At 38.6% G+C, this 14,093-nt stretch overlaps 1 protein-coding gene across 1 annotated transcript in view; it reads left to right on the top strand.

Annotated features, from left to right (window-relative positions):
* Positions 1 to 14,093, top strand: part of DPYS (dihydropyrimidinase) — a 30,935-nt gene that overhangs the window by 3,176 nt on the left and 13,666 nt on the right. The window contains exons 2-6 of the mRNA XM_053977875.1: positions 369 to 527; positions 2,675 to 2,854; positions 3,687 to 3,876; positions 10,590 to 10,746; positions 11,739 to 11,880. Of these exons, the coding sequence (XP_053833850.1) occupies positions 369 to 527; positions 2,675 to 2,854; positions 3,687 to 3,876; positions 10,590 to 10,746; positions 11,739 to 11,880 (828 nt within the window). The remainder of the gene's footprint in view (positions 1 to 368; positions 528 to 2,674; positions 2,855 to 3,686; positions 3,877 to 10,589; positions 10,747 to 11,738; positions 11,881 to 14,093) is intronic.

The following is a 14,093-nucleotide window of genomic DNA, read 5'->3' as shown; positions in this document are numbered from 1 at the left end:
GTTGACTGTGCTCTTCTAATGCTCTTCTTCCTCAGTCATTCCACACACTTGAGGAATGTCACTGATGCATGAACATTACAGACACATCTCCCAGTCTTTGATAAGTTTTTGTACATGAAGAGAAGCTTCTCCTTCAGCATGAGAATTTCACTTGGATTCTCTTGAGCATGGTTTTGAGAACATTTTTCTCAAAGCAAATGAAATTAATCTCCATAATAATTTTTCAAGTCTGGACTTTACTCAGGGGAAGTCCTCAGTGGCTTTTGGCTTTTCAGTCTATCCAGATTAATTGATGTAAGGGAGTTGGAGAGGGTGGGAGGAAATTTGCGTTCTTTCTGATTGCTAAATATTAACTTTCTTCTTTTCAGGCAGCTATAGCAGGAGGAACCACTATGATCATCGACTTTGCCATCCCTCAGAAAGGTTGTTCTCTTACTGAAGCTTTTGATACATGGAAAAGCTGGGCAGACCCTAAAGTCTGCTGTGATTATTCATTGCACGTGGCAGTTACATGGTGGAGCAACAAGGTAGACACAAGAGCTGATTTAAATTCCATAAATTTATGCCACACCTGATTTGAATCAGTCTTCACATGCTAAATATTGCTTGCTGGTTAGTGGTTTTGTGATTAAAAACAACATTTGAAATAGCCCACACCCTTCTGAGAGTATATGTATTTGAAAGTCTGCAGATAGCCTACATCTCTGGATTATACTGCACAAAGTTAAAGGTAGGAATTGTGCAATACCAAGACCAGGCAGGTCAGAGAAGGAAAGAGATATTTACAATAATTTTGTCTTTTGTTGCTTGAACACTTGATATTTTATGCTTCTGATGAGTTTTGGTAATTTGTTTTGGGTTTTTTTGGGTTTTTTTGTTTGGGTTTTTTGTTTGTTTGTTTGGGGTTTTTTTTTGTTTGTTTGTTTTTGTTTGTTTTTTTGGGGGGTGTTTTTTTTTTGGTTTTTTTTTAGTAAGGGTATACATGAAAAATATGGTACTTGACTTTCATTTGTAGAGGAAATGAAATTTTTTCCTGGGTGACTGCAGTAAAACCCCTTTACAGTAAAGCAGGACTGTAGCCAATAGTACATTGAATGTGAAATAATGTTAAAAACCTTTTTTGAATTTATATATAGGAGAATCACCTTTGCTGAGTGAATGTTTGCTTATAGCCTGAAAGCTTTACTGATAAATTAATTTTTCAGGTGCTTGATATCTATTTGAATGAGACCCATGTTTTACAAGATGACTTTGGATTCTCAGAGAACTATGCATCAGTACACAGATATATTAAGTAAATTCCTATTTTATATAGGAGTACTTCTAATTTTTAAGTTCTAAAATATATGCACCAAAGCCTTCATTCTGCAAAGAGCACATCTTTGGTATTCTGTGTACCGAGTGCTAAAACAGGCTGACCACAACTTCTAACTTAAGGCAAAGTCATGAAATAAATTCTCCAATGAAATTTGAGTAATGTGCATTTGAAACAGCCTCAGCAGACAATAGTGGAATTGTATTGATGAATCCAATAAAAATAGGGAGATGTAAATCAATTAAATGTTCTATTTCATATGTAACTGTTTATAAAGGCCAAGATTAAAAGAAATAGGTTGGGCATTTTGTAGCTGCAAAAGGCCTGGGTGAAAAAGACTGATATGTCATGCCCATCTGATCAGTTCTCATCTCATCAGGATTTGAACTATTAATTAAACGTATACATTCTTTACAATGCCTTCTGTTAGTTGTAGTAAACAGTGAAGAGGATAAATGACATGCCTCCATATTTGTGCCAGAGCAGGGCCTTCTGTCATGTATTTATTTGATAACTCCCACTCAAGATGTGCTCCCATTCTTCCTCTGAATAACTAAAACAATTCCTTGAATTTTTTACATATCTTACTGTTCTTGGGCAGAGCCAACCAGATTATTAGAGAGAAGATGAAAAATAATATTTTACTTTTTGAAAGGAATTAATCCCATGGAAATTGTAATATTATTACAGATACATGTCAATTATTGTAAACATCATTTTACTGGGAAGGGAGAGCCAAAGTTATGTAATATATGTTTCTAGCTAACCAGTTGTGCAATAAACCTTTAGACTAAGATATTTGTCTTTCTTTCTTTGTGATGTAAGGTTTTGCTGGACTTAGCATTTTGTAGCTGTTTTGTTTGACAACAAATGTTTCAAAAGGCTGCGTGTGTTGTTTAGAGTAAGGACAAAGCTCTAAAAGATGAAATCTTTTCTGTCACTGTGTTGCTGTGTTGTTTGGTAGAAGCTGCAGCCTGTTGCAATCCAATTTTGAAAATCAGTTTTGCACAAATGTCCATGTTGTGTGAGTTGGACACATTGACTGTAATATTAGAATGGATGTTTTCAACATCAGGAGGTTTATTTGAAAATTCTGCCTTATTACCTTTTGTAAAAAGCATTCCCTCCTGCAATTAGCTTGTGCTTCCAATTTGCACTGCAGTGCTACACTTTTATATATTTTGAAAATCAATTTGATGCAAGAAGAAGACATATTTAAAGACTAAGTCTTTAAATATGTGACTTGGACCATTTGTATTGAACATATGTTTGATGGGTGAGTAAAGGTTCACCATTTATGCTTAAAATTTCTTTATACAAAATTATTAATATGTAAAATATAATTGCTGTATTTTTCAGGTGAAGCAAGAAATGGAAAATCTTGTTCAAAACAAAGGTGTCAACTCCTTCAAGATGTTTATGGCCTATAAAGATATATACATGGTCAATGATGAGGAGCTATATGAAGCCTTTTCCTGCTGTAAGGAACTTGGGGCAGTTGCTCAAGTCCATGCGGAGAATGGGGAACTAATTGCACAGGTGCACATTTGACATTTTGTCCATCAAAGTCAGGAATATAGATGGTCCTAACCCTAGGTCTCTCCAGACATAGTCAGCTCATGTAACAGAAGCAAATCCAGAAGTATGGAGAAAGCTCCACTGACTGGACACAGAAATCTCAATGTCCCTCTATGCATAATTAGCTTCACTTCATACTTGATATTGCCACCTTAGTGCTGTGTGGAGGCACTGAGAGTTCTGGGACCCTGAGGGTGTAACTACACTGGTGATACTCAACATCAGTGATAACTCGAGGGGCTATAATAGAATAGTTTCTTCAACTATTCCAGTCAACAGCACCCCAGGTCCCGTAATGGAAATGAATTCATTGATAATCTCAAATCAGCAAATCTAAAATTCCTGGAATGGAGTATAGACAAAACCTTTTGGCCTCTTAAAATCTTGGGGTTTTCAGAGGCTCTGGAGATGCATTTTTGTGCTTAGTAAGAATGTTTTTCCTTTTTTTCTTTCCAGTGAGGGTTAGTATCATCATTGGACTTCCTTGGCCATGATATTTAGGTGTATGTATTGAGAGAGCGGTAGGGTTTTCAGGAGCAGTGATTTAATCCTGCAAGCCAGTGAAATGTGTTCTTTGAATTTACTTAGGTATTCTGAGACCTGAATTTACTGATGTATTAGATTTCAGATAAAACTACAGTAACTTATTTTGGAAAAAAATCCTAACTGCCTGGTTATTTTTTTCCTTGAACTGGCTGCAATGGCTGGTTCAGAATCAATTTGACTGACAGCATGCTCATGACACCATAGATACATTTTAACTGACTATTTCATGCTTTTGTTCGGTCTTCAGGGTGCAAAGAAGATGCTGGCAATGGGAATAACTGGCCCTGAGGGTCATGAACTGTGTCGTCCTGAAGAAGTGGAAGCTGAAGCTACACAAAGAGCAATTACCATAGCAAATGCTGTAAACTGCCCCCTTTATGTAGTCCATGTAATGAGTAAATCTTCAGCAAAGGTGATAAGTAATGCACGAAGAGAAGGTAAAAGTTGTAATTCTTTTATGCTTGGACAATGGCATTGGAGGAAGGGTAATGGAAAACTAAACACAGCATTAGTGTCTTACTTTTCATGGGTATCATAAGCCTCAGATCATGGGTGAATTTCTTGGAGCAGGATGTCTAAATTGCGTGTGTATGTGTGTGTATGTGTGTGTGTATGTGTGTTGTTGGGCCCAAGGGGAGCAGTGTGGAAGAAAATAAACTAGAATTGAGACTTTCCCTTCTCCTCAGAGCAAACTTTTTTCTCTTTGTACTGTCAAAGTACAGGCCAAGGTAAAAGTGTTCGCCAGAACAGCATTATTGCATTAAAAATTATGCGACCAGTTCAGGACAAAAAATACTCTACTGTTCTCCTCTCTTGAGTTTGTCTGCAAGACTTTACCAGATACCTTGATGAGAAATTCTATTGCAGAGACCACACCATATTTTTACGGATAGTGCCATGATGACTCCTATTCACTGGGCATTTAAAGTCATGGTGAAGATGACAGAGTTTGAAAGTCTTGATTTCCACCAGTGCAGAGTTGCTCAGGTTTGCACTGCAGTGTTCACAAATAACTCTGGTCAGCCAAGGGGGCCTGACTTTCTTGTTAGGTAGACTAGAAGCAACCTGAAGGTCCTAGGTATTCAGGATGTTTTATCTCCTAATCTATAAGTTCATCCAGAGCAGCACATGGAACAACAGCCCTGTGAAGAGACATTATCAAGGTGGAAGGAGCAGGACAGGAGCCCAAGATTTGGAGGACCTAAACTTATCTATCCTCATTATCTTTTTACATCTTTTTTACTATGTTTTTACATCTTTTGCATTTACAGCTTGTTTTCACCTGACTTGATATGAATTTCATACAGACCTCAGTTTCCCTATTTCTTGTCTTTAGATAACGCCTACACAGGGGGCATAGATTATTAATATTAAAATGTAGAGTATGAGATCATGATAAATCAACACAGTGTGATAGCATTGTACTAATATAGATGGATATGTTTATGCACAATATGTATGACCATGACTTCTAGTAAGATTTAGCAGTAATTCAAGTTTGTAAAAGAACTTACCAGAATATATTTTATTGGCACATCTTTTGGTACTGTGCTATATTGGATTCCTCCACTAGATGCCAGTGCTGCCAGGAATGTGGATTATATCCATCGGTTGGTTGTGTATTCACAGGCTTCATGTGAACATTAGCTACAAGAAGTTATGACAACAGTGAAATACCCAGATTAAAGATGAAAAACTGGATATGAAGACCTAAGCCAGTGTTTTATAATACACTGTTCAAGTAAAGAATTTTATGCTGACAGTAAATACTGTAAAACATTGATTAGGCATGAGTTGTAAGAATCTGCAGTGCCAGTTTGATTACTGAGGATAGATGTATGCTTCTCCAATACGTACTAAGAAAAAAATGGGACAATTGATGCACATTGTGGTGCAAATTGTATTTTATAGCTTCCTAGGCTGCTGCAGTCAGATTCACCAATGCTTTCCTTTGTGCACAGCAATATATAACATATTTTCATAATTCATATTGATCTGCATAGAAGTATACTGTTTATAAAAAAGAAATCTGAGATTGATTAAGAAATTTCAGAAGATAACTAGAGTACCACAAAGGTAGTTACAAGAATTGTAGTTTTTAATGAGATTGATCTGTATGAATTTTGATAATTGGAAATTCACTATTGTTGGTTTCAGTAGAAGTTATTTTTCATTTTTCAGTAAAGAGTGGTAATAAAAAGCAAGGAGTTCCAGACAAAAAAAAAATTCTCAAAGTATGGTATGAATGACATAAATAAAACTCACGTATTTTGATGAAAGACATTCCATTTGGACAGGTTAAAAACTACTCTAAATGTGAAAGTTGTGTATACTCTTAAATACTGGAAGCCTCTCAAGCATTTGAAATATTTACTCTAAAACAGTTTATGCATATTTTCAAGATCATTTCTCCATGTCTTGATGCTAGCTTCCTGCTATTCACAATTGTGAAATTTTTCATGTTCCTTTTCAAGCACTTAGCATGAAATACAAAGTGTGTGTGCATATTCATCCCTGCTCATGTCAGAGGAAAATTGATATCCTTTCCAATTCCATCACTGACCTCAGAAGGGGAAAAACGGATCTTCAGTGAATGAAATCTATTTTCTGGTTGACAGTGTGATACCAGAATTGAATTGCAATTGCATTGCTTCTCAAATTCTATGGGATAGTGATTTTCTTAATCCAAAATGTAAGTCAGAGCCCAACTCTTCCTTGTCACTCATTTAGCTATACAAGGCGAGAGCTAATATTAGAGGCTGAAGGCCAGATAGAGCTTGCTCAAGACAGTAGGCATAATTCTGTTGTCTTCAGTGAGCTATGGCTCAGACCTTGAAGGTTAAAATCAGTCATACACACTGTAAAGGAACAGCAGTTCTTATTCTAGATTAAGCAAATTTAAGAGAATGAGGTGAGGAAAAGTCTTTCCTTCTCTCTTCCATGCCAGAGTTCAGCATCTATGTCTGCTCTGATCTCCAGCGACACCACTCGAGGAAGGAAACCTCCAGATTATAGCAGCATGGTTTTCATGTACATCTGTAATAGCTGCTGAATATTCAACAGGGAATCCAAAATTCCACATTGTGACCATGTTGGAGAGGGACAGGTTAACTCATGTCCCCATCCTGTTATTTTTGGGGGGTCCTACCAACCTGTTTGCCAAAAGCAATGGTTCATCAGTTCTCCACTGAGAGGATCAAAGAAAGCACCTCTGTGAGAATAGCAGTGTGTGACAGGTGTGACAGCACTTCTGTCCTTGCTTGTCTTGGTGGGCTGTTTCTTCATCCCTTTGCAAAATATGGCCTTGAATCTTGACAGAGTAGGTAGAGGAACTGTATTCTTCTACAAAAGGGCAGTTTGATATATTTGTGTGCATGACACTCTCATTCCCTTAAGTGGGAAGACAAAAGGCATTCTCTTCCTGCTATTGTGTAAAATCTTCCCTCCAGTGAGAATAAAAGGCTCAAGAGCTCTCATGTCAGGCAGTGCAGCTCCTTCTCCTTTTTAGGATTACCTGATGTGAACTTACTGGGGAAAATTAATGCGGCCTTGTCACCCACTCCTGCCACCAGAAATGCTTGTGGAGAGAGCAAGGCTAATAAAATGTGATTTAGGGGTATATGATTTCTACTGTCTCCCCCTAAAAAATGCTTTCAATCTAAGCTAAATCTCAGCTAAAGCTGGAGACCATAGAATCACAGAGTGGTTTGGGTTGGAAGGGACCTTAAGGACCATCCAGTGTGATGATTAAAGATCATGTCCCTTTCCTTATTTAATGTGATGCTACAGCCAGGAAATGGGATTTTCTACTGGAAACCTGGAGAGCAAAATGTTACTGAAAAAGTAATTTTTTATAAAAGTTTCTCCTTTTAAAAAAAGTGCTTAGAAATAGATGTCCTTGGCCAGATTCTAAGAAGCTTACTTAGGCTTACAAGATTGCTTCCCACCAACAGTCACGGGTTATGTCTCTTCTCAGTGAGAGGAAAGGCATGTCCATTGCTGAGGGAACACAAACTCTCAAGCTGATTCTGAGCACAGGAATGCAACTAAAAATGTCAACTTTTTAGCTGTCTCATGCAGGACATCTCAGGTCCAGGCTGTATATAGCCTAATGGATGCAATGCTATCCCTGATTCAGTAAACCCTGCCTTGCAGTTCTGCTCCTTTCAGAGCACAGCTTGTGAGTATCTTAGCCCCATATGACCCTATCTTAAGTGCTTCTAACACTTCTACTAGAATAAGAACATATGGACCAGTTTTTCAAATCTGTAAATGTTAGTTGATGTTTATCAGTATTGAAACTCTTTTTGAGTTCTGGTAGGTGGTACAAAAATAACAAGTGAATGCTCTTCTTTTTGATAAAGTCATCTATTAAAAATAGCTCTGGGTAGCCAGTTAGGGCATCTGAAAAAAAGTCACAAAATACACAGCTGTTTACCAGCTGCTTAGAGGTGTCAGGAAGACCAAACAGCAGAACACTTAGTGGTTCCTTTTTTAATTGAATGCTGGAAAATATAACAATTTGAAAGACGTGATTTATTACTGCATTACTTCACTTCTATGCCTATAGGCAGAAATCAATCAAGCTAGAAGAGCCTTAATGCAGAATTTCCTTGTTGCCAGTTCAGCTGAAAGAGCCTTAGTGCAGAATTCCCTTTTTACTAGGTTTAAAGTAGAATCTTGATATTATTGTATCCTTCAGGCTGGCTAGTCATGCCCAAGTGAAATGCACGAAATTGCACATTCAGCAGAACTGTCCAGAGGTAGTCTGTTGAAACTGCAGTGCTCAGACTCAAAATCACTTGAGGGAATAACTTCTACTCCTCCCCACTCATGGGAACAAAGGGAGCTGGTCAGCTCAAACTCTGACTGCAAAAATACTGTCATCAGCTATGGTACTTGAGTTAGAATCAGTTCAGCATATCCAACTGGGAGCTTGGAAACTTCTTTTCATTTTCATGTGGTGAAACTGTAATGAGAACTGTAATGAGAAAATTATTTTCCTATTATTCTCTGAAGTATTTATTGAGAAAAAAAATTATTCTTTTCCTGTAATTTCAATTTTAATAATTTGTAGCTAGGTCCTAATATTTCATAGATCAGGTTTACTTTGGATGAAAGCTTCTTTAGCTTGTTTAAATGCAGTAGGACACAAACCACAATTCCCTTTCCCTCCCCTTTCTGGTGGCTTTGATAATGAAAAATCTGTCAAAAGACTAATAGGTAAATATGATAGATTGGTTATATATACCAGACCTTCTCTATATGCATCTAGATTGGTGGCAGCCTACCCTCAAATACAATATTTGGAGTTGGCCAGGGAAGGCCAAGGGCTCCTTCAAGAGTCAGGGAAGACCTTGAACTAAGGTGAATCAGGTTTCATCCTGATTTCATCCATTCTCTTGGTTTTATCCATGTCTCTTCTTAAGTTTCCTCATTCAGCTCTGAATTAAGAAAACACTAATCTGCTCAAATCACCTCATCAGTGAGTAGTCATATGACTTCCATGCATGGCCTCATAGTCAGTGCTTTTGAGTTCCAAAAATAAGACGTAAAAAAACAGTAAATAACTGCCAAAGTGTTTTCAAGTCTAAAAAATGGTGGTCTCCCACTGAGCTCAAGTATTAATCTATAAAATATGTAAATAAGTGGGATTGAGAACTTAGAATGCTCCAAGCCAAAGCATCAATATGAGACAAGCACACTGAGCATGTGAGTATGCTGAGGTGGTTGTAGCAAATTAGTAATGCCAATAGGGAATCTTTAGGCTGTGGATGAAGTTGTACTAGGTAGTACTTGGAATAAATACAGTAACACCAGTAACACCAAAGCAGACCTTGACACCTTGTAGAGATAAAGTTGTATGAGGCCTTTTAGCAAATCTAGCACCGAATATTTCAGGAATGCACTACTGCAATGAGAAACGTATTTTGAAAATAACTGAGCTCCTCAGTAGCTACCAATGCCAGTGCAGGAGTTATACTCCAGTAGCTCACAGCAGTAGCAGTCTAATGTACAGAGAGAGATCTGCAAAGCTTTGCTTTTTGTTTTCCCACAGTACCATGACTGCATGACTTACACTCAGAAAGTCAGAGAAAGGTCACAGTGTTTTATCACCAAGCAATCACCAGCTGTGGCCTTGCTGGGCCAATGCAGTGATGGTTCTATTAAAAACTGTGCCTGGAGTGAAATCTGGCATCCGATGCAAAATACGCACTGTCTGTAGGGATCAGGGGAGGGAGAAAGCTCTTGCTGGGACCCAGCAGAGGCTGCATTGAACCAGCATCAAGTGGCCTCTGGGTGGGTGTAGGAGGTCCCAGCTCATTCTGCTTCTTTAGTGACCATTGCAGTTGGAGACATTTCCACCGGTCAGCTGCAGAACTGCAAAGTGTCTGGACCACTCGCTCAGGGAGTGAAACATCTTGTTCTGATGAGTTTCAAATCCATGTTTCCCAGGAGAAAAAAGTAGTTAAAATATGCTAACTCTGTCCAAAGGTTAACAGCCAGTCTCGGTTGGTGTTTCCTCTCCTGAGGAAAATAGGATACTGTGCAGCAAAGGATAAAAGATTAAAATTTGGGAGATAACTTTTTAAATTAAGTTATTTATAGTTTTTCATCCAGGAAATCTTTCTATATTTTCTGGTTTATGTTTTCTGCCATATTTTTCTTCCTGGTATGATTATAGACTGACAATTAAAAGTGCCACCTTGCAAAGTCTGTATGCTGTATATATTAACTTACACTGTTACGTAGTCAGTAATTTCAGAGCACCAAACAGGTACTACCAAGTATATGAATCTTAAACATAATTAATGCAACTGAGGACTGCTTTCCTTTTGAAATCTCAATCACATTCCTAGTAAACAATGTGTAAAACCCATTATAGTATATCTGTCAACAATTTAATTAAAAAACTTGCCCAAGCAATGTTCTTAGGAGGAAATATATTGGGAAATCACTAGCAGAAAATTCAGAACAAAGATGCTGTGTTATAGCTTAGTTTATTATGTCCTTCCATATGTAGGTGTTTAATTTGAAACACTCATTCAAATTTAAATTCATTGCCAACAAAAAGATCTTTAGCAGAGGAAATACAAGTTATGCATTTTTATGTTGTTTGATGATGATAACTTTGCTTTACATTTTTCAGGAAAAGTGGTTTATGGGGAGCCTATTGCTGCAAGTCTTGGCACTGATGGCACCAACTACTGGAATAAAGACTGGGCTCATGCTGCAGCATATGTGATGGGACCCCCACTGAGACCAGATCCATCTACTCCTGGTTTCCTCATGAACTTACTGGCCAAGTAAGCAGATGAACAAACAGTGACCACTGATACCCAAATGCACAGCAAATTTTGTCAGAAGTACATAATAGCAGGCTGATGCTCTGGAGATTTTCTAAGTACAGAATGCTACATTATCAGAAAGGAGAAATGGAGGGTGAAATCACAGATGAAAATAATTTCTCTTTTCATATTTTATTTCTCTGAACTCTTATGGCCTTCTGTCCACATATGATTTTATTCAATAAGCCCTGCCTTGCTCATACCACAGCAAAAATTGTAACATGACCAGGAAAACAGACTGTAAGACAGTGGGAAATGTGTAAAAGGTGAGGTCACAGCTAGATTTTCTGGGGTTTGTCGTCAGCTGCCTATTTTGCTTGAAATTCAAATGCTGCATAAAATTAAACCTGCTAACTTCTGAAGGTACATACAAGGTATTCACTTCAGAATGTCTGCTTCAGGACATAGAAAAAGAAGTATCTCTAGGATATCTACACTTAACAAGAAGTGTGGTTTGCTTGTATTTCATTACCAGTAAAGGTTAACTCCACAAAAGGGTTGAATTTGACAGAAGAGCCTGTAAAGGTATGCCTGAACACAGGCTAACTGTTGTGTAGATCCATAGTAATTTCAGAGGTCATATGGAGTGACACAGACTAAAATTGCCCAAAGTGAAGATGAAACCAAGCTGCTTGCTCTGGGCAAAGTGGAGAGTCTTCCATTTGTGGGATGTCTTTGACATACCCAGAGTAAAAGCGTCAGTGTTAGTGCTTGTTTTCTTCTGAGCAGTTTCTGAAGAGGAAATTGCTTCATAGGGCAACTAGCTGTTAACTGTGGAGCCAGTCTTGGTGAATGGGACTGAGGACAGGCTGGGAGGGTATATCAGGTTGTTGTTTTTTTTTTTTTTTTGAAGGATGGATGTCTTGATCTACCCAGCCTTACAACAGGTTTTCCTCTGTGGTACTGTCTGGTACATGCACTGATTCATAATGAACTTTGTTTCTCTGCAGTGATGACCTATCTGTGACAGGGACAGACAATTGCACCTTTGACATATGCCAGAAAGCTCTGGGCAAAGATGACTTCACAAAAATCCCTAACGGAGTGAATGGTGTGGAGGATAGGATGTCAGTCATATGGGAAAAAGGTGTTGTAAGTATATCAAAATGTCCAAACAGAGAGGTAATTGATTTCTCCCACAAAACATAATCTGTCAGCAGATATTTACTCTTCAGTTTTATCAAGTGTGTTTATCATAAGATAACTCATTCAATTGAAAACTATAACAGTCCTTATTAGGTCTCACTTTATGCTCATGGAAGATGGAAGAAGATTCTTAGTGTTTAAAGTATTTCACTAAAGAATCATATCTATTGTTTAGCAGTAAGGGATTGCTATTGTTTCAGTGGTACTGCAAGTATATTTCCTTGAAGCATTTTTTTCAACTCATGAAATGAAAATAAAAGAGGTGCCTACGGTTTCAACTCTATCAGCTGGGTATTTTTTCCTTTTTGATCTCTCTCCAACTTAGCCATTGGAGGAGTTTGCACAGTGGTGTGCCTGTCAACTTCTAATTTACGTTTTAAGAAATGCTTCTCTAATGTGATAAGATGCAATGAGCAGCTTCAAGTCCCACTGACTTCAGATTCTCGTACCAACATAAGGTAGTGTTAGAAGGTCAGTGCTTCTCAGACAATGTCTGATGAGGGGGTAGGTAAGGAAATCTCTCGAGGAAGCTGCTGAATATTAGTTGTTATGATTGCTCTGGCTAATGCAAAACTGTTATGTTCTGGAAGCTCTAGTTCTATTGCAGTAGTGAAGTCACATTGATAATGCACTGTGAAGCATATTCATTTGTCACAGAATAATTACCTACCTCACACACTTGGTAAGAATGTGGTTCATATCTCTTGTTTATATCTGTATTTGGGATTCAGCTCCAGTTGGTATGCGCAAAACACACACTTGTGCCTATACTTGCCTGTGGCACAGTTCTAGTGAGATCTCTTATGGTGTAAACAGAAATCTAGCTTGTGGTTCATATGAAACTGAGACATGTGGTAAGTCTGTTATTTTACAGTTGGTTCTTCTGTAGTATGTTTTAATATTCCTTGTTATCAGTTTGTAGTGGCTCAGTCTCTGTACCCCATTTGGCTTCCCTAATGGTTCAGTCCTGAGTTGTTTACCCCAGTTTTCCCTGCCAAAATGTTGTCAATCCACATGTCAATCCACCTGTATACCTCCCTTGTTCCCTTGTCTTACCCCTGTCTGTGAAAGATAGCACACTCCTTTGGTTCTGGAGTGTTCCCTGTCTTTCATCCCTTCCTCGGGGCAGAATTGGATTGTAAGGTTTGCTCCCTGCCCATGTTGGCTTCTACTGGGGAGCCCTTACCCTGCACCCCTCCCCTAATGCCCTGCTATTGGTCAGAGGTTGTGTTCTCCCCGTGTTGTCCCATCCCTGTAAAATCAGCCCCTTCAGGTTCAGATTTGGTTCACTTGCTCTGCCCCGACTTCGACATTAAACATTTGGAGATTCAGACAGGTGTCCTTCCCTTATTCCTCTGCCTCGGTTTCCTCATGCCCTGTGCCTCTGCTGTGCTACCCACGCCGCAGCAATCACCACCACCCGCGACAGTCTCGGCAGAGCCTCGGGGGCGGCCACGCGCGTGTCTGCCCTGCGGCCACAGGGACAGTGAGACAGAGAACCTCCATCCCGTGGCTGCCGAGAGCCAGGCGCAGAGACACGAATGTGTTCATCAGTGCTGGTTGGGCAAGATAATTTTTTAAAAGTTTCTCAATTGATAATATCCTCCCTTTTTTCATTTGTAAAATATTATACAGCTGTGTGAGTTTGTTCAAACAGCTTCCCTCTCTTCCCACACAGCATTAATTAGAATAGCAGTGCTTACCATTTTCATTATACTTTTCTTCTCAGATGACTGCTCACAGGCCACCATAAACATGTTTTTTTTATGCCAGTCTGATTCCCAGACTGAGCTGTGCACAATATTACTGCCAGTGTAGGTGGCTTTCCAAATAAACAACAGTCATGGAAGCTGGATTAAATTAGTTCACAGCAGTGGACAGTCTCAAGACACGTGTATATCCATTGCTACTTGCTATTTGGATGAAATGTCACGTGAGCAAATCTGTTTTTTATACTACTTGATTGCAGCATTTGCGGATCACTGCTATACTCTGTGTCATTGCTAAGGAAATCTGCAAATCAGTTTTCCTATATTACATTCCCCTTGATACTATGTCACCATTTTCAAAACCAAAATACTTGAGAAATGTTACATTTCCTGAGGAAATTGCTGAGCAGGACTACAGATTTAAAGCCAGTTAAAACATTTGATTTCAGT

This window comes from Vidua macroura, chromosome 1, assembly GCF_024509145.1.
Source record: "Vidua macroura isolate BioBank_ID:100142 chromosome 1, ASM2450914v1, whole genome shotgun sequence".
NCBI lineage: Eukaryota > Metazoa > Chordata > Aves > Passeriformes > Viduidae > Vidua > Vidua macroura.
Note: the sequence above shows the minus strand (reverse complement) of the source record. Positions and strands in the feature narration are given on the sequence as shown.